Here is a 21,140-nt window from a genome sequence, read left to right on the forward strand (position 1 = left end):
AATGAGAGCCATGCAGCCACCCGCAACATCATCGAACAGACAATTGGGGTGCTCAAGCAGCGCTTCCGATGCCTGGACTGCTCTGGAGGCAGCCTTCAATATTTCCCTCAACAGGTCTCCAAATTCATTGTGGTGTGCTACATGCTACACAACTTGGCCATCATGAGGGGCCACGCATTGTCAGTGGGGATTGCAGGCCCACCTCAGGAGGAGGAGGACAACGAAGAGGAGCCTGGTGAGGCCCCGATTGCAAGCCACCCCATCCATGGGGGAGGCAGTATCCAGATACTACCAAGCAAGAGCCACACATCGGCAGCTCATAATGGACCAGTTTGATTGAATGGAGAACACTGAGAGATGCATCTAATACTGGCCATGCGCTAAGTGCCACCATACAGGCATATCTGCACTGAGCTTTTGAATGATACAAACGACACCAACGGCAAAAGGTCAAAATGACATGTTTATCAAATAAAGTTACAAACAAGTGCACCCCTAACAAAACCAAACAACACAATAAACCATCATAACCGAACGATACAATAAACCATCCCAACCAAATGATACCATAAACAGCGTTCTGCTGTAAGTTAGTTAACAAGTGCATTATTAAAAAACAACTATTCATAGGCGTTCTGATAAAATATCAAGGCATCTGCAGAAGGCCCACTTAATGGGACTTGGCCTGAGATTTCTCCTTCTTCCCTTCATCCCCCTCCCATGCCTGCTGCTCCTCCTCAATGAGGTCTCAGTGCCTACAGTAAGGCTGCTTGAGGACTGTTGCGTTAGGGGGGCAGAAGGTGCAGACAGTTTATGAGGATGCCCTGGACCAGCTCTGAGCCTAGAAGGCCCGGCTGTGGACTGCTGCACCTCATCATCGGCAGAAGCAGTCACTGGTGGCTGGGGTGTGTACCGTGTAGGGTGCATGGTTGGAGAGTCAGTGGTGGGAGCCGGAATGCTGTCATCCTGAGGAAGGACAGCACTTTCCATTTCCTGGGAGCCTCTGGCATTCCAATGGAGCTGGGCCTCAACATGTGGAGCACAATGTGTCTCCACAACTTGCTGGCCTGCTTCAGCACCATCCCTTCCCCGTTGGACAGTGCAGAACACAGAGAGGATGGCACCAGTCATCAAGTGCATCACATCACAAAGCTGCAGTGTAACTTGTGCCTGCGATTCAATCAATGCTGCAACATGATCAAGGGCATGCGCCACACACTCTGGAACGCCACTGTCGCTGCTGGAGGCCACCTGCCTCTGTGAGTGGGCAATGATGGCCTCGCTGGAGTCCTGAGTTGCACCGTTAATGCACGATGCTGCCTCCGCAACAGTCGCAGAAAGTTTGTCGATGCTCTCTGGGATCTGACCCAATCCACCCATGAGCTCACGGTGCATGCCTGTGTTTTCCCTGGACATTTCCACCAAGTCCAGTGCCATGTTTGCCTGTTGTTGAGCAGACCTACTTTGCCGACTCACTCTCCAGAGAGCTGGCCTGCGCGATACCCCTCTCACTGCGCATTGCTGTCAATGACTGGGACCAAGAGCCTCCGACGACTCAAACCCAGGAAAATTGGGCTCGTCCCCAGATGTGCTTTGTTGCAACAGGCCAACTGGTGGGCTCTGTGGCTCAGGCATTGCAGTCTCCTCACACACCTCATCATCTCCCCCATGGCCAGAAGTCGATGGCTCCCTGGATTCCTGTCTGGATTGTGGCTGTTCTTCTGCAAGCAGAAAACAACAGACATGTGGTTAGCAGCAGGGGAGGGGGCAGGGTGATAGCAGGAAGCTGGCATTGTGAAGGCCCCATGCCACTTCATTATACATCTCAATGAAGTCATATCAGTCGCGCAATCCATTTACATACCCTCATTACCCAAACTGTCCTGGCAACTGTCCAAGCTGATGATCCAATGAGGGCGGACACCTGTTCCTCCACACCTGTTAAGTCCAGGCTCTGAGGTGGACCCTCGCCTGTCTGGCACTGCTCACGCCTGTTGTGTGACAGCTTTACCTGCAATGAGAAAAATAGGAAGGGTGCAGAAAGGGTACATCTCCTGTTGCGCTACATATGCCTGCCAGAGTTCAATAGCTGAGACTGTGTAGATATGCAAATGTCTTCACTTCAATCTGTGTGGATGTTGCATGAGTTTTGTGAGCGATTGTTAGGAGGTGAGAGGGAGGTAACATAGGGGCTGCAGGTGGTCTTTATGAAACCCATTTCAGCAGTGAGAGTGTATTGTGAGGAAGGTTCACAATGATTAGGGAACAAGAGAATATGTGCATCCTTAATTAAATTGCAATGGCTGGAGAAGTCAGCCTTCAGCTTTCTGATGCATTGTGAAATCCACACCACAGGCTGCAAGACTTTGAGAATGGGTCGATACATGAAAGACTTCACATAGTGTGTGACATTCATGTTGGAAGGATAGCAGGCATACATAAATGTGAAGGGTACTCACCCTGGCGACGCTGGTAAAGTAGTTGAACTTTATGCGGCATTGGGTGCCAGTTCTGGTTATGGTGTCTGCCGCAGACATCTCCTGGGCAATTTCACGCGCTGTAATCATTTGAAAATAGTTGGCAGCGGTCTCCCTCCCCCAACTAGATGGAGTGATGTCCACCTCCTCTCCACTGCATGGACCAAGGTCTCAACAGCCTCCATTGAAAAATGTCTGGCACGCTGTCTGGCCTCCTGCTGCTCCATCTCTGCAGAAGTGCCAGAAGTCGGGCATGTGCAGAGGAAGCTGCAGCGCCCTGAATTAACGTCTGTGCCGGAGAAAACAAAAATGCGACAGCACATGCGCAAAATGGCCACCTCTTTTAACGCCGCGATTTTCAGCTCCAACGCACAAAGTCTGCTGTGTAATGCCTGATTTAACACCCCCGATCATGGATCCTTATGTTTTGCCAAAATTTCCAGTCGAAGGCGCAATCTTTTCAGGCGGTATTGGGACCGGCCCGCTGCGATTAGCACCCCGAAATCGGGAAAGCTGCAAATCCAGCCCATAGAGCCCAAAATTCCACCCTAGGCCTGGGCACGTCTTTAGTTAATTGCTGGAAGGGTCTGGACAATGGGGTGGAACCCAGTTCTGCTGGGACTCCGCCCCACGTAGAGAAGGTTAGGATATTGGCCTTTATCGGAAAATTGCAGATATTTGGTGAATGTTTCTTCTTTCCCCAAAGGTACACAGGGGTAGTCCTCCAGAGGTACCTTTGTCTCTCTGGGATCGATGAACTTTCCCTGAAACATTTTGAGGCTTTTCTAAGGCCCAGAATGGAATGTGTGCTAACTCTCAGCAGACATGAATTCTGTTGAGCCATCAGGTAGGGTACGGAGTGGAATATTGTTAAGGAAGCACAGGAACCCCCCCCTCCACAACCAACCCCTCAACATGGGAGGGGGGTGGACTGAGGGGGGAGTGAGGGGCTAAAGATACATCCTGCTCCCTCACCACAATTTCCCAGATTCCTCTCTACAAGGTGGAATTCCAGTGGAACATCAGCAATTGCACCCAGCCCGAGTGTGAAACTTCCAAGTCCTTCGATTTCAAGAATTCCAAAGGATTTTTAAGCTCGCTTTGGTCCTAAATGACTTAAATTCTCCGTCATTTTAACAAAACAGTGACAGAAAATTAGTGTTATGTTTCCTGGACTCCACAGTACAGAAATAACATGACTGTTCATAATAAATTTTTTTTTCAATGTTTACCTATAAGCCCAACACAACCATATACTACAGTTGACGTTTGTTCTGTTGGGATCATGGAGGGATTCAGTAATGATGAACAGCTGAAATCTTGATCTTTGAGCATGGTCATTTGGGAGTCAGATACATTTCCATCTAATTCACCATCTTCCTCGGGTGTGAGGTTCTCTCTTTCGGAAGAACATTTTTGTTGTGTATAGACTGAATCTGGCTGATACCTAACAAGTTCAAAACAAAATATAATTTAGAAACAAATTAAGCTCATTTAAAAGCAATAAAAGTACATGTTCCTAATTTTGCAAACCCAATGTACAAACACAAGTTTGATAGTATGCTTTTTATAGTACTACTTCTGATTGTTAATTTCAGTAAGTACCATCTACAGCCAGGTCAGCAAAACTGACCACACCACAGGCATCTCTAAGGATTTCATCAAAGACATTTCATGATCACCCAACAGGAAAACTAGTGGAAGGGAACCTTTCTTCCTCAACTGAACCAGTTTTAACTCCTCCCTCCCCTCCTTTTCAAAAGGTAGTGGATCCATACTGGGTACAGTTCCACACGAATCAGAGGCCCTCTGGTACCTCAGTAAAATTACCATTCTTCACATTGTGCCTAGACTATTTTTTAGTTATGCTGAACTTATTCTTTTCTATCTATTCCACGTATTCAAGCAAATTTTACCTATGCTTAAGTTTTAAGGATTCGAAATTCAGTTTCTATCGCCACCGGTTACCGCAGGAGGTGCGGCTAAGTGCTTACCATTGGCGGCAACTGGGTTCCTCGGCTCACGTTAAATTTAGTTAGGCAATGGGGGTGGCGCCAAGAGGTACCGCTGCGTGCTCTGCCGCCACCCACGTGGTGATGTCATTGAGCGTGCAATGATCCCTTACCGCCATGGCTGCAAAATTAGGTAAGTACCGTGGCCTTACCGGCAGGCGTTCGTAAAGCCTGGGAAAGCTGGCGGGACATCGGGGATCCCAGGGATCAAGGTAAGTGGCTATGCTTATTTTTTTTTGTGTGTTTATGTATTAATGGGACCAGTGGAAAAGTGTGGGTGAGGGAAATTGTCAGAAACTTTTGTTTTTCATCTCGCAAGCTGGCAGCCTACCATCAGGAAATTCATTAGGGCCTCCTAAGATGTGGCTCCATTGGCACCCGAGGATGAGTGTGCAACGCGACTTTTAGCACTGCCCTCTCATCTTTGGGCGACAAAACTGAATTTTGCAGTTTGAGGTGGCACCTGCCGCCTGCCGTTAAAATCAGTACTCAGCCGGTGTCACTGCCATTTCGACCCCAAAGTGTTTTACTTACTTTACTTCCTCTGCCTTCCTGCTCCAACCATCTAATTTGGTAAGTGAGTGGGGGAGGAGTTATGGATAGCCAGAGCATTGTGGGACCTGTGAATGGATGATTACATTTAAGGCCAATTAGACCAGCAAACAAGAAGTATTTTCTGCCAAGCGGGGAACTTGCTCATATAATACAGTATTTGCATAAACTGAAAATGAATTACTGTGACATGTGTATTATTCCTGAAACTTCCTCCGATCACAGTGGTGAAAAACAGGAGTGCTGTCTATTGAACGTAACATATTGCACATAGGGCATAAATACCTACCTGAGGAGGAGTACACATGCTGCTACCAGAGTGTATGCCAGGAGTGTCCCAATAGACATCATATCCACCAAGGCTTTAAGGTCAAAGAGAAATGCCATGACAGCTGCCAAAAAATCATCAGGATGTGATCAGTGGTGTTAAAACAAAAGTTTGCAAGTTGTGTGGGAAAATACATACAAGTCTTGAAATGACTGTTGCTGGTATTAATGGATGATTGGTTAACATATTCAGGAAACATTCCTGTCCACTGTTTTAACGCAGGCGCCAATCCTTTCATTTTAAATGAGTTAACGCCTCTGCTAAAAGAACAAATAGACGAATATCATGCAAAATTGTTAAGTGCTCTTCAGTAAATTTAAGTTGTATAATCATTTTAGCCTGACTTGCACAACTGCCGTGCAATTTTAGAAATCTTTTCAAAGTGCAAGTGGAGGTTACAGTGTCAATAAGTTTGTTCAAAGATTCTTCTTTAAAGAGTTAATTACACACGTGAGAATACACAGTAATGATTTAATTCTGTAGTGTGTTTCTTAAATGTTTAAATCATGCTAATTATTACAGCCTGTTGCATGCAATTAGTGAAGCTTCAATTATAGCACACAATATGTGTTTAACTATACTACTGTCATGTTGATAAGACTGTATCTTTGATCTAATGAAAGTATATCACAATGAGTTAAAATGTCCAATAGGTTAATTAACAAAAGGTTAAATTAATAAATGTAGAAGTGTTATTGCTCGTGCTAAAATTGATAGGCAAGATAGAATGAATGACTTGCTAGTGTTTAGAGGTAACCAATGCCCCAGGTAATAACTGAGTTTCAAACATTAAGACACATTTAGGGCTAGAAATTTGGTTGGAGGGTTCCTAAGGCGCCAATGTCAGGAAGCCGCTAAATTTAGTGCCGGAAATGTTTTAGCAATGGGTACAGCAAAATACGGCCTGAGAGTGGAGTGGAGCGTTAAGGGAAGCGTTCCACACTTCTCTTACAGCGCTAGGCCGGGTGCGCAACTGAAGATCCCGTGCTAACGAACTGGCTTCGTAGCGACCTAACAGAGGCCTTCCTGCAAAAAAACATAGGAACAAAAAACACAAAAAAACATTCCCTGTACATTACTCACCCCAAATAAAGTTAAATCACAAAAAAAATCAAATCATACTTACCTCATGCAGTCATTCCTTCCAAGCACCCGGGACAGCTCTGCACGCCAGCTTTCTCTGACGGGGTCACTACGGGTGCCGTGCGAACCAAATTTTGCATCTGTGTCGCTAGCAGGGCGTTGCACACCGGCGCGACGCTCCAGGGCAATACATAAGAACACCTCTCAGCGCTGCCAGTACCGGCACAATGAATTTGCCGAGCAGCGCAAATGTCAACGCTTGCGGCTGCAAACACTTTAGCACCTCTGGCGTCGGGCGCTATCCAACCAAATATCTCCCCCTTAAACTTAAAGGAAAAATCCCCAATCATGCTTAAATTTTCTAGCGTGGCCTTTATTCACAGGTAAACCTGAAACAGTGATGGAGATTAAAATCTGGATTATGGGTCCCAGCCAGATGGAGAATTCCAAGAAAAAAAATATGCAGTGGATTGTAAATGAAGCTAGTCTTCTGCCACGAGAACAGCTTAGACTGCTTGATATTCAGATAAAATTTTGAACAAATGGGGAAATAAGACATTTCTAATTCATAGGTTTCCTACAAATTTCTAATTTACATTGCTATTGTGATCATGTAACACAATAAGGCAGTGCTTTCCTACCACATAATTAAAATAGCAAATACAAAACCCACTTCCTACTCCCTCGGCCCTAAACTCACTAAAATGCTGACCACCCAACTTCCCTTCCTGGCTCCCTTGTTAGCTGATATTGTTAACTCTCCTCAGATACTGGCCACCTCTCCTTCAAATCTGCTGTCATCACCTCTCTCCTCAAAAAACAATCCTTGACCTCTCCGTCCTTGCAAACTACTGCCCCATCTCCAACCTCCTTTTCCTCTCCAAAGTCCTTGAATGTGTTGTTATCTCCCAAAACAATGCCCATATTTCCCGGAACTCAGGGGTCTAAATTCTCTTTCTAACGCTGCCCATTAGCACTGGTGCTAGGCGACTAATGGGCGGCAAATGCCTAGTGTCGGTGTTAAGCAACGTCCATGACGCGGGAGAAATTTGGTAAATTCTTTGGTCGAGGTGCCAAGAGGCAACGCTGCACTAATGCCACCCACGTGGTGACGTCATTCAGAGTTCAACGTCCCCTTGGCACTGCTCCCACAATATTTGGTTTGTACGGACGCTTGACGGCAAGGCATCCATATTGCCTGGGAAAAGTGAAGGGAACATCGTGGTGCTTGGGTATATTCACCCAGAGATCAAGTAAGTTTTTTTCTTTATTTATTTCATCTACTTTTCATTAGTTGCAACAATGGGGAAGTGTGTGTGTCGGTCGGAGAAGTTTGAGGTTTTCTTTCTTACTTCCCCTTTCTTCCTGTTTTTCAGCTAGCACGGCGGCAGCCTCCCGTTGTGAAATTCAGTGGGCCTCCTGAGCTCCTGCCCGAGGATGAGTGTGCAACGTCACTTTTTAGCACTGCTCTCTTATCTTTGAGCTTAAAAACTTAATTTGGCAGTTTGAGCCTGCACCTAACGCCTGGTGGTAAAATCAGCAGTCAGGCAGTGACACAGCCTCAAAAACTGTGGTACCGAATTTTGACCCCTCAGTATCTGAATCCCTCCAATCTGACTTCCGCCCCTGCCATAATACTGAAACAGCTCTTATCAAAGTCACAAATGACATCCTATGTGACTGTGACAAAGGTAAACTATCCCTCCTTGTCCTTCTCGACCTGTCTGCAGCCTTTGACATTGTTAACTACAGCATCCTCCTCCAACACCTCTCCACCTAGCCTGGTTCCATTTTTCTGTACTTCTGTACTTGCCTGGTTCCATCCTTATCTATCTATCTATTCTACATGCATAATGCCTTTAAGGGACCGCACAGACCATTTAAAATACTGGATATGCTCGTTTTTTGCATTGAGGAGCTAGCAAGCCAGCTGAACGGGATGCCTGGAACTGCTGCACAGCTGTGCAGCTAAAAGAGAACATTAATAGTAATTAGAAGGATAAAATAGAGAGTACCAGCAGATGTAGTGTATTTGGAAGCATTCAATAAGTTGCCACACAAGTGGTTATTACACAAAATTAAGGCTCATGGGATTGGGGGTAATATTAGCATGGATAAAGGATTGGTTAACGGACAGAAAACAGAGAGTAGGACTAAACAGGTCATCTTTGGTTTGGCAAGCTGTAACTAGTAGAGTACCGCAAGGATCGGTGCTTGGGCCTCGGCTATTTACAATCTATATTAATGACTTAGATGAGGAGACCAAGTGTGATGTATCCAAGTTTGCTCATGATACAAAGTTAGATGGGAAAGTAAGATGTGAGGAGGATGCAAAGAGGCTGCAAAGGGATACAGACAGGTTAAGTGATGGCAAGGACATGGCGGATTGAATATAATGTGGAGAAGTGTGAAATTATCCACTTTGGTAGGAAAATAGAAAAGCAAAATATTTTTTAAATGTTGAGAGGAAGGACCTGGGTGTCCTTGTACACGAATCACAGAAAGTTAACATGCAGGTACAGCAAGTAATTAGGAAAGAAATGGTATGTGAGCCTTTATTGCAAGGGGGTTGAAGTATAGGAGTAAGGAAGTTTTGCAGCAATTATATAGGGCTTTGGTGTGACTACACCTGGAGTACTGTGTACAATTTTGGTTTCCTTATCTAAGGAAGGATATACTTGCCTAGAGGAATTACAATGAAGGTTGAGGGGATTGTCCTATGAGGACAAATTGATTAAACTAAGCCTATATTCCCCAGATTTTAGAAGAATGAGAGGTGATCTAATTAAAAGCTGTATCATTCTTTAGGGCCTTGACAGGGTGGATGCTGCGAGGATGTTTCCCATTGGCTGGGTGTCTAGAACCAGGGGTCACAGACTCAGAATAAGGGGTCGGCCATTTAGAACTGAGATGAGGAGAAATTTCTTCACTCAATGGTGAATCTTTCAAATTCTCTACCCCAGAGAGCTGTGGATGCTCATTCATTGAGTATATTCAAGACAGAGATCGCTAGATTTTTGATAGTTGATCTTCAATTCCACCTTCCCGCACTATGATCTTACTGAATAGCGAAGCAGGCTCGAAGGGCCGAATGGACTAATCCTACTCCTATTTCTTATGGTCTTAAGCGTCTCCACCTCACTACCTCGCTTTCCTTCTTTAAGATGTTCCTTAAAAGCTACCTTTTTAACCAAGCTTTTGGTCATCTGCCCTAATATCCTCTTTTGCAGCTCAGTGTCAAATTTTGACTTATAATGCTCCTGTGAAGCACTTTGTGATGTTTTAGTACATTAAAGGCACTATATAAATGCAAGTTGTTGTTGTTGCAAACTGTGCCAATCACCATAATAAATTTGTGACACTCTAATTCACTAATTTACTTCACACTTCGAAGAATGACTCCGAAAAAACATAAAACCAAAACAAAATTAAACCAGATGTTTAAGGTCTGTTGTCCTAATCCTCTGAAATCCGTCAGTGTGCCATATTTCCTCCTTTTCAACAAACTCCTAATCAATGTGATATCTACATAACATTTAAGGAGGTATTTCACAACTCTCAAGAAAAATATATTCCAGTGAGGAGGAAAGGGCGTAAGAGAAAAGATAGCCATCCGTGGCTAACTAAAGAAATAAAGGACGGTATCCAATTAAAAACAAGGGCATACAATGTGGCCAAAACTAGTGGGAGGACAAAAGACTGGGTAGTGTTTAAAAGCCAACGAAGAATGACCAAAAAAAATGATTAAGGGAAGATAGACTATGAAACTAAACTAGCACGAAATATAAAAACAGATAGCAAGAGTTTCTATAGGTATTGTGATGTATTTGCAGCCATGCTCTGTACCATGTAATTAGATGTAATAGCCAACAGATGGGGAAAGCCCAGGTGGCACACATTACTGCACCTCGTGCTTCCCCCCTATATAAAGCAGGCTCCCCCTGCAGTGCTCACTTTTGGAGCTTACATTAAACCTAAAGGTCACAAGGTGATCAGCTCCAGCATGGGCCACGTGTGATTTATTATAGTTATAAGTATACGTATCAGATATATAAAAAGTAAAAGAGTGACTTGAGTAAATGTTGGTCCCTTGGAGGACGAGATCGGGGAATTAGTAATGGGGAACATGGAGATGGCAGAAACTCTGAACAAATATTTTGTATCAGGCTTTACAGTAGAGGACACTAATAATATTCCAGCAGTGGATAGTCCAGGGGCTATAGGAGGGGAAGAACTTAACACAATCACAATCACTAAGGAGGTGGTACTCAGTAAGATAATGGGACTAAAGACGGATAAATCACCTGGACCTGATGGCTTGCATCCTAGGGTCTTGAGAAGTAGCGGCAGGGATAGTGGATGCATTGGTTGTAATTTACCAAAATTCCCTGGATTCTGGGGAGATCCCAGCAGATTGGAAAACTGCAAATGTAACGCCCCTATTTAAAAAAGGAGGCAGACAAAAAGTAGGAAACTATAGAGCAGTTAGCCTAACATCTGTGGTTGGAGTCCATTATTAAAGAAGCAGTAGCAGGCCATTTGGAAAAGCAAAATTCAGTCAGGCAGAGCCAACATGGATTTATGAAGGGGAAGTCATGTTTGACTAATTTGCTAGAATTCTTTGAGGATGTAACGAACAGGGTGGATAAAGGGGAACCAGTGGATGTAGTGTATTTGGACTTCCAGAAGGCATTTGACAAGGTGCCACATAAAAGGTTACTTCACAAGATAAAAGATCACGGGGTTGGGGGTAATATATTAGCATGGACAGAGGATTGGTTAATAAACAGAAAACAGAGAGTAGGGATAAATGGTTCATTCTCGGGTTGGCAATCAGTAACCAGTGGGGTGCCGCAGGGATCAGTGCTGGGACCCCAACTATTTACAATCTATATTAACGACTTGGAGGAAGAGACTGAGTGTAACGTAGCCAAATTTGCCAATGATACAAAGATGGGAGGAAAAGCAATGTGTGAGGACACACAAAATCTGCAAAAGGACATAGACAGCTAAGTGACTGGGAAAAAATTTGGCAGATGGAGTATAATGTTGGAAAGTGTGAGGTCATGCACTTTGGCAGAAAAAAAATCAAAGAGCAAGTTATTATTTAAATGGAGAAAGATTGCGAAGTGCTGCAGTACAGCGGGTCCTGGGGATACTTGTGCATGAAACACAGGTGGTTAGTATGCAGGTACAGCACGTGATCAGGAAGGCCAATGAAATCTTAGCCTTTATTGCAAAGGGGATAGAGTATAAAAGCAGGGAAGTCTTGCTACAGTTGTACTGGGTATTAGTGAGGCCCCATATGGAATACTGCGTGCAGTTTTGTTTTCCATATTTACGAAATGATATAATTGCTTTGGAGGCATTTCAGAGAAGGTTCACTAGGTTGATTCCAGAGATGAGGGGGCTTTGACTTATGAGGAAAGGTTGAATAGGTTGGGCCTCTACTCATTGGAATTCAGAAGAATGAGAGATGATCTTATCGAAACGTCTAAGATTATGAGGGGGCTTGACAAGATGGATGCAGAGAGGATGTTTCCGCTGATAAGGGAGACTAGAACTAGAGGGCATAATCTTAGAATAAGGGGCCGCCCATTTAAAACAGAGATGAGGAGAAATTTCTTCTCTCAGAGGGTTGTGGATCTGTGGAATTCGCTGCCTCAGAGAGCCATGGAAGCTGGGATATTGAATAAATTTAAGACCGAAATAGACAGTTTCTTAAACAATAAACAATAAAGGAGAGCGGGCAGGGAAGTGGACCTGAGTCCATAATCGGATCAGCCATGATTGTATTAAATGGTGAAGCAGGCTCGAGGGGCCGTATGGCCTTCTCCTGCTCCTATTTCTTATGTTCTTAGAATCTGTGTTGCAGTTATTTCCCTTCCACAGCAAGTAGTTCCTACATTAAAATCATAAAAACTGCACGAAAAAACTACAAATAAAAAAAGAGAATGATTACTATAAGCAGTCAGTGCTGTTTGGTCGTACAGGATCGACCTCCAAAATCCAGAGTTCCGGAATCCAGAATGTTCTGGAATCCGGACACCGGGCCAATCCGTGGCGGGGTCGTCCGGAAACCGGAAAATGTTCCGATATCTGGACTCCCCCCGCCTCAGCGAAGCGACTTCGCCCAGGTCCGACCTCGCCTCAGCCCGACTTTACCTCGGCTGCCTGACCCCACCTACCTCGGACCAGACAAGCAACTCCTCCTCGGTGGCAGGGCCTGAACAGTTCCTCAGCGGTGGAGTCCCGCTCGATCAGTTCCTCGGCGGTGGAGCCCCGCTCGATCAGTTCCTCGGCGGTGGAGTCCCGCTCGATCAGTTCCTCGGCGGCGGAGCCCCGCTCGATCAGTTCCTCGGCGGTGGAGCCCCGCTCGATCAGTTCCTCGGCGGTGGAGCCCCGCTCGATCAGTTCCTCGGCGGCCTGGCCCCGCTCGATCAGTTCCTCGGCGGCGGAGTCCCGCTCGATCAGGTCCTCGGCGGTGGAGCCCCGCTCGATCAGTTCCTCGGGGTGGGGTCCCGCTCGATCAGTTCCTCGGCGGTGGAGCCCCGCTCGATCAGTTCCTCGGCGGTGGAGCCCCACTCGATCAGTTCCTCGGTGGTGGAGCCCCACTCGATCAGTTCCTCGGCGGTGGAGTCCCGCTCGATCAGGTCCTCGGCGGTGGAGCCCCGCTCGATCAGGTCCTCGGCGGTGGAGCCCCACTCGATCAGTTCCTCGGCAGTGGAGTCCCGCTCGATCAGTTCCTCGGGGTGGGGTCCCACTCGATCAGTTCCTCGGCGGTGGAGCCCCGCTCGATCAGGTCCTCGGCAGTGGAGCCCCACTCGATCAGTTCCTTGGCAGTGGAGCCCCACTCGATCAGTTCCTCGGCGGTGGAGCCCCACTCGATCAGTTCCTCGGCGGTGGAGCCCCACTCGATCAGTTCCTCGGCGGTGGAGCCCCACTCGATCAGGTTTTCGGCGGTGGAGCCCCACTCGATCAGTTCCTCGGCAGTGGAGTCCCGCTCGATCAGTTCCTCGGTGGTGGAGCCCCACTCGATCAGTTCCTCGGCGGTGGAGCCCCACTCGATCAGGTTTTCGGCGGTGGAGCCCCACTCGATCAGTTCCTCGGCGGTGGAGCCCCACTCGATCAGTTCCTCGGCAGTGGAGCCCCACTCGATCAGTTCCTCGGCAGTGGAGTCCCGCTCGATCAGTTCCTCGGGGTGGGGTCCCACTCGATCAGTTCCTCGGCGGTGGAGCCCCGCTCGATCAGGTCCTCGGCAGTGGAGCCCCACTCGATCAGTTCCTTGGCAGTGGAGCCCCACTCGATCAGTTCCTCGGCGGTGGAGCCCCACTCGATCAGTTCCTCGGCGGTGGAGCCCCACTCGATCAGGTTTTCGGCGGTGGAGCCCCACTCGATCAGTTCCTCGGCAGTGGAGTCCCGCTCGATCAGTTCCTCGGTGGTGGAGCCCCACTCGATCAGTTCCTCGGCGGTGGAGCCCCACTCGATCAGGTTTTCGGCGGTGGAGCCCCACTCGATCAGTTCCTCGGCAGTGGAGCCCCACTCGATCAGTTCCTCGGCAGTGGAGCCCCACTCGATCAGTTCCTCGGGGTGGGGTCCCACTCGATCAGTTCCTCGGCGGTGGAGCCCCGCTCGATCAGGTCCTCGGCAGTGGAGCCCCACTCGATCAGTTCCTCGGCAGTGGAGCCCCACTCGATCAGTTCCTCGGCGGTGGAGCCCCACTCGATCAGGTTTTCGGCGGTGGAGCCCCACTCGATCAGTTCCTCGGCAGTGGAGCCCCGCTCGATCAGTTCCTCGGCGGTGGAGCCCCGCTCGATCAGGTTTTCGGCGATGGAGCCCCGCTCGATCAGTTCCTCGACGGTGGAGCCCCGCTCGATCAGTTCCTCGGCGGTGGAGCCCCGCTCGATCAGTTCCTCGGCGGTGGAGCCCCGCTCGATCAGTTCCTCGGCGGTGGAGCCCCGCTCGATCAGTTCCTCGGCGGTGGAGCCCCGCTCGATCAGTTCCTCGGCGGTGGAGCCCCGCTCGATCAGGTCCTCGGCGGTGGAGCCCCGCTCGATCAGGTCCTCGGTGGGGTCCCGCTCGATCAGTTCCTCGGCGGTGGAGCCCCGCTCGATCAGTTCCTCGGCGGTGGAGCCCCACTCGATCAGTTCCTCGGCAGTGGAGCCCCGCTCGATCAGGTCCTCAGCGGTGGAGCCCCGCTCGATCAGTTCCTCGGCGGTGGAGTCCCGCTCGATCAGTTCCTCGGCGGTGGAGCCCCGCTCGATCAGGTTCTCGGGGTGGGGTCCCGCTCGATCAGGTCCTCGGTGGGGTCCCGCTCGATCAGGTCCTCGGTGGGGTCCCGCTCAATCAGGTCCTCGGCGTTGGCCTGGCCCCGCCCGACGACCTCATCGACGGGGCCGGCAACCCGTACAGCTCCTCGGCAAGCACCCACCCCCTTTCTGACATTCTGAAATCCAGGAATACCCAAACCTGGGCTCGGGTGTTTTCGGATTTGTAACGACAGAAAGACGTTCCGAAGTCCGAAAAAACCCGAAACCCGGATCGACCTCGGAACCTGTAATATGTTGTAAGAACTGGTAGGAGCTTAGTCAGGGTGTTTGGTTCTATTTTACTTAGGTAGGTTTGCGTGTGTCAGCTGTGTTAAATCCAAAACACTTGCATATAGACACAGCAAGGCGTTGTCATGGCTACAGTGAACTTCCTAAATGTAAGAGATTGAAATGAACACATTTTAAAACAAATGGCTGGAGTTGTACTTGCGAAGAGCCCTATTTACTTCTGTTGTTTCACCTACGAAGCTAATTTTTTGATCAATTAGAATGTCATTGGGGTAGAAATTGATTTAGGCCTGTAAACTTTAGCGTATCCAAAGCTCTGCTGCCTATATCCTGTCCCACTCCAAGTCCCACTCACCAATCACCTCTATGCTCCCTGACCGACATTGGCTCCCGGTCCTTTAGCACCTCAAATTCAAAATTTTCCTCTTCACATGTTTAAATCCTTCCACAGTCTCACCCCTTCCCATCTCTGTAACCTTCTCCAGCCCTAGAACCCTCCAAGAGCTCTGCTTTCCTCCAAATCTTGTGCATCCTCCATTTGCTTTGCAACACCATTGATGGCTCTGCCATCAGCAATTAAAACCCCATAATTCTGAAATTCCCTCCCTAAATGTCTCCACCGCATTCTCCTCCTTTAAGATGCTACTTAAAAACCACCTCTTTAAATAGCATTTAGTCACCCTTCCAAATATCTCCTTCTCTGGCTTGGCATACATTCTTGCCTGATTACCTTTTCGTGAAGCACCTTGGAATCATTTTTCTATGCTACACAAATGCAAGTTGTTATTGTTTAGGGGCCATCAAATATTTATGTACTACTAGCACTTGAAATCCCAACCCTGCGAATGTAAGACATTTCCATACATCATGCAGTGGGAGCATTTGAAAAGTATTTAAGTAAGCTGAGCATCCCTTGATGGACAATAATCCCAGAAAGGACCACATTATCAGCCCCCATGTGTATTAAAAAACCCAATAATCCATCTCAGGCATGTATCACAAGATATGGCATTAAAAAGTTAAATATTATCAAATGAAGCCATGCGCCTCCAAATCCCTGGAATTAATGCCTATTAGAATTAATAACATTTGTCAGAATCTGCAGAGATCAGTAGAAAAGTAATTCAATGAGCTGCAAAACACTTTTATCTCAACACCAGTTCATTTAAGAATAGACACAACTGGGTCACTGTGAAAACATATGACTTGACATTGGCCGGGAGGATTTGATATGTCTGCTCTGTCTGTTTATAAAAAGGCCATATTTTAATCTCATCGCCATTGTTTAATATCCACGTGAACAATTGCCACTAGATGCTAGGTATGCTAGGTTATTTTTAAACACTTTAAAAAAAAGATACCTTTTATTTCAAAAGGTATTTTCATTTTATGAACTTAAGCATTCTCATTTTTTTAATCCACTTTTAAAATACAAAGGAGATTACAACGTCTGCCACTATAAATTTATTCTATAGAATTGCAATTGTTGCTTCTTAGAACCTGGCATACCTACTTGCAGTACAATCCTCACCACCTGATTAATAAAGGCACCAGGACTCTACATGCTTCAGGGAATAGTGCATCAAGCCCAGGCATGCTCATCGACAGACGAGGTCCCTTCGGGGGAAGGGACAAGTTGCATCAGCTTACCAGCGATGACCCCTGATGCCAGTGTTGAAGCAACTGGTGTCTGCCTCTTACTCACTTTTGCCAGAAAATTGAACAGTAAACCATCTTGTGCCATTGCAAACAGAATTCTGGGTAAAGGGAACATAGACCCCAACAGGCTAAAAAGAAAAAGGTCAAAGTTCAAATAAAAACACATTTAGTGTTATGTACTTGTAATAGATACATTTAGCAAATGCAGAATTGCCAAAGTCAATGGTCAGGTCACTCTTTTACCTTTGATGAACTGTCTTTTTGTTCATTGATTTGCTGAATGTTTAATGTTCACATTTCCACTTTGGGTGGAACAATCAAGCACTTTCAGGAGCTGACATACCATGATTAATTTGGTGAGTAAAACTTTCTCTACTCCATCCTAACAACTTTGTTTAACCCCTAATTCAGAAGACCACCCTCTAGTGCAAAATGCAAATTAGTTCTCTCCCATACCAGCTATCTTTTGGGGCTCAATCAATAAATTACAATTTATACTGAACTATTGGTAGTTTTTGTGTTGTTGGACTGCAACTACTAGGAGCTAGGTTGAGACGAGCCAAACGCATTACAGGTAGTACACTTAAGGGATAACTTTGCAACATTTGTGTGCTGCCAGAGGAGCCTCGCATTATTTTAAATGGTTGCAAGCTAATGGGTGGTGCGCACCCAAATTTCTCACATGCATTCTTAGCCACCAAATCTCCTTGTATGCAGCATAAATTCAGAAAATTAGCTCTTTGCTGCTGGTTCGGTTGATTTTCATTCCATCAATCTGGGTTGAATTTAAACCTAGGTCTTAGAGGTGAAAGGACAGTGTGGTAACTAACTATACTCCCCCTGTCTCACTAGGCTGTTTAAAGGTAAATATTTATCTTCAAACCAGACCAGATCCTTAATAAAGGTATTGTTTCTTCATATTTAGGTTACAGTGTTCATTGTGCACAAGTTATGAACAACAATTGAGAGAGCAATTAGGACAGAAACAGGACTTTATCTCATGTCATCAAATCACATGGATGATTTTAAAACAGTAATATATTTTCCTTTTTAAAAAATGAGGCCATTGCAACATACTCGAGAATTTAACAAAAGTAAATTTTTTGAAAAATTGATTAAATGATGCACCTCTAACCCAATCGACTCTGTGAGCCTAACCATAGCCAAATTTGTCACTCTACTAATGGGCAGCATTTGAAATGGGAAATCAAAACAGAAAATGCTGGTAATACTCAGCAGGTCAGACAGCATCTGTGGAGAGAGAAATAGAATTAAGGTTTCAGGACGATGACTCTTCATCAGAACCGGAAAGTTAGAACAAATTTAAGCAAGTACAGCGGCAAGGAAGGGGAATAGCGGACAAAAGAACAAAAGGGAAGGTCTGTGATAGGGTGGAAGGCAGGAGCGATTAAATGACAAAAGGGATGATCATGCAAGGCAAATGTGGATGGCAATGGGACAAGAAAAGAAAAAAAAATGGGTCAAGATGAGGTGTAAGTGGCAATAGCAGAATCATCACCAACAACTGCTGTCCAAAAATGTGGTTATGATCTGATAATTTTGAACTCAATATTGAGTCTGGAAGACTGTAAGATGCCTAATTGAAAGATGAGATGCTGTCTTTTGAGCTTCCATAGAGCTTCATTCAAACTGTGTAGGAGGCCAAGGACAGAACGGTCAGAGTGCGAGTGGGGCGGAGAATTAACATGACAAGCAATCGGAAGTTCAAGGCTATGCTTGCGGATTGAATGGCAAAGTGATCACCAAATCTGCATTTGGTCTCCCCAGTGTAGTGGAGACCTCATCGTAAGCAGTGAATGCAGAATATTAAATTGAAAGAAGTACAACCCTAACCCTAAATCACTGTTTCACCTGGAAGGAGTGTCTGAGGCCCTGGACGGTGGGTAGGGAGGAGTTAAATGGACAGGTGATGCATCTCCTGCGGTTGCATGGGAAGATGCCGTGGAAAGGGAAGGGGGTGATTAAAGAGTGGACCAAGGTGTTGCAAGGTCTGTTTGGAATGCAGTCAGGTTACTGGTGGAAAGATACATCAACCAGTCTGCTTACTTCATTTGCATCAAAAATTATTACTTCGGAGGACTGCTACTCTGTTAAAAACGTGGAATTTTATTTCGCAGATTGTTCATGGTAGAGGTACAATTTTAAAAGACTTGGATTTATATAGCGCCTTTCATGATCACCGAACGTCTCAAAGCGCTTTAGAGCCAATGAAGTACTTTTGGAGTGTAGACACTGTTGTAATGTAGGAAACACGGCAGCCAATTTCCGCACAAGCAAGCTCCCACAAACAGCAATGTGATAATGACCAGATAATCTGTTTTTTTGTTATGTTGATTGAGGGATAAATATTGGCTAGGACATCGGGGATAACTCCTGGATGCAGTTATTTGCACTGTAAAAATACTCCGATTGGTTCTCCATTATCACTGATTGGTCCCACTGGAGGATAAGCCACACCTAGAAGTTTCTCTAAAATGTGTATTTGGAACTGCCCAGCTCAAGTTCTGAGTGACTTTGCAAAGTGTAATTCGAGCTATTCTGACTTCAGAACCCGAAGAGGATAGAGGCTATTAAGGAGCTCAATCTACAAGTAGTTGATGATGCTTCATGAGAGACTTTCGCTAGCGACACGAATGATGTCTTGGCTTCTGTAGAGGATACCGAAGAAGTTCACCTGGAGAAGCCAACATCAGATCCAGAAGTTGCAATTGAACTTGATTGGAGAGGATAAAACTCTATCAATGCAGCAAAAGCCTCTCAAGTTTCTGACCCCATCCCAGCCCAAGTGCATGCCTCCCCCAGCTGAAGATCCTGACACCTCCAGCCCAAGTTTATCCCCCCGCCAGCCCAAGTTCATGCCTCCTCCAGCCCAGGTTCCTCCCCCACCCTCCCCCCAGCCAAAGTTCATGCTCCCCCCCCAGCCCAAGTTCCTGATGTTACTCCTCCCCCTCCCCCCTGTCATAGATGGGGCATTGTGTGTTGGTCACGGATTATTAACAAGTTTACTGGATATGAAGTGAATAGTGACAGTGTTGTTACTTCCGGATTTCATCCACTCCAATGATGTCCCTTGTCACACACGCACCAAGCTTTCTGAGAAATCGGGTGTGGGTGTAAAGGGGGTTGGAAGAACATGATATATTTTTCCTGAGTTCGCTCTCTCCCCTCCAATCCCCTCTCCTGCTTCCCCTCTCTTTCCCCCCCGTCTCTCTCTGTTCCCCCCACCATGCGTTTCTCTCCCCCACGTGTCTCTCTTTCATCCCCGTGTCTCTCTCTCTCCCCCAACCCCCCGTGTCTTTCTATGGGCCCCTCCCCCACCATGTCTCTCTCTCCGGCCCCCATGTCTCTCTCTCTCCCATCACCCGCGTCCACTGCCTCTTTCTCTCTCCCACTACCTCCGATATTTTCTCTCCCACAGAAGGCTGCGAAAATGTTCCAAATAATGCAAAAGCTAGAAGCAAATCCAGCTTCAGGCTTTGGACCAGCAGCAGACTCAATGCGGACTCGTTGGAAGATCGGGGCATCACTTCCGGTTCCGGTTCAGAGGAGTCTGTGCATGCACGAGAGGTGTCGGGGTTGGAGCCCAGAGGATGCAGGCGCAAAATAAACACAGTGCAAATAGTCACTGTGATAACTCCCCTGCTCTTCTTTGAAATAGTACCGTGGGACCTTTTACATCCACTTGAAAGTGCAGACAGGGCCTCGGTTTAACATCTCATCCGAAAGACGGCACCTCCGACAGTGCCATGCTCCCTCAACACTGCACTGGAGTGTCAGCCTAGATTATTTTTGTGCTCAAGTCCCTGGAAGTGGGATTCAAATCCACAACCTTATAACTTAGAGGCAAGAGTGCTACCCACTGAGCTACAGCTGACATTGTTAAAAGAAATGCTCAGGCCAATCACTAAATGAACAGATCGTCACCAATCTCACGTAGCACAAGTACCAACACCATTTAACCTAAGAGCCCTCACTCTCCCTTATAATACTGAGCGACCTTTGTCTCCTGGGAAAAATTACCCTGATCCTGTCAACTAGTAAACATCAAGGGCTGGATTTTCGGTTGTCTATAGCCTCAGTTAGCGGCCAGAGGAGGCCAGTGAGGAGGCCCAAAAAATCTGTAACAGGGATATAGACAGGCTAAGTGAGTGGGCAAAAATTTGGCAGATGGAGTATAATGTGGGAAAATGTGAGGTTATCCACTTTGGCAGAAATAAACGAAAAGCAAATTATAATTTAAATGGAGAAAAATTGCAAAGTGCTGCAGTATAGAAGGATGTGGGGGTCCTTGTGCATGAAACACAAAATGTTAGTATGCAGGTACAGCAAGTAATCAAGAAGGCAAATGAAATGTTGGTCTTTATTGCAAGGGGGATAGAGTATAAAAAGAGAATTCCTGCTACAACTGTACAGGGTATTGTTAAGGCCACACCTGGAGTACTGCAGACAG

General features: G+C 46.5%; 1 protein-coding gene across 3 annotated transcripts in view; it reads right to left on the minus strand.

Annotated features, from left to right (window-relative positions):
- slc7a2 (solute carrier family 7 member 2) overlaps positions 1 to 21,140 on the minus strand; it is a 309,829-nt gene that overhangs the window by 51,858 nt on the left and 236,831 nt on the right. For 2 of the 3 annotated variants that reach the window (XM_070869767.1, XM_070869763.1), the window contains exons 9-10: positions 5,331 to 5,433; positions 3,710 to 3,924 (exon numbers count right to left, since the gene is read on the minus strand). In XM_070869767.1, the coding sequence (XP_070725868.1) occupies positions 3,710 to 3,924; positions 5,331 to 5,433 (318 nt within the window). Of the gene's footprint in view, positions 1 to 3,709; positions 3,925 to 5,330; positions 5,434 to 16,660; positions 16,798 to 21,140 lie in introns of all 3 variants that reach the window. The other variant, XM_070869770.1, reaches the window with a different exon arrangement.

Source organism: Pristiophorus japonicus, chromosome 2, assembly GCF_044704955.1.
Source record: "Pristiophorus japonicus isolate sPriJap1 chromosome 2, sPriJap1.hap1, whole genome shotgun sequence".
Classification (NCBI taxonomy): Eukaryota; Metazoa; Chordata; class Chondrichthyes; family Pristiophoridae; genus Pristiophorus; species Pristiophorus japonicus.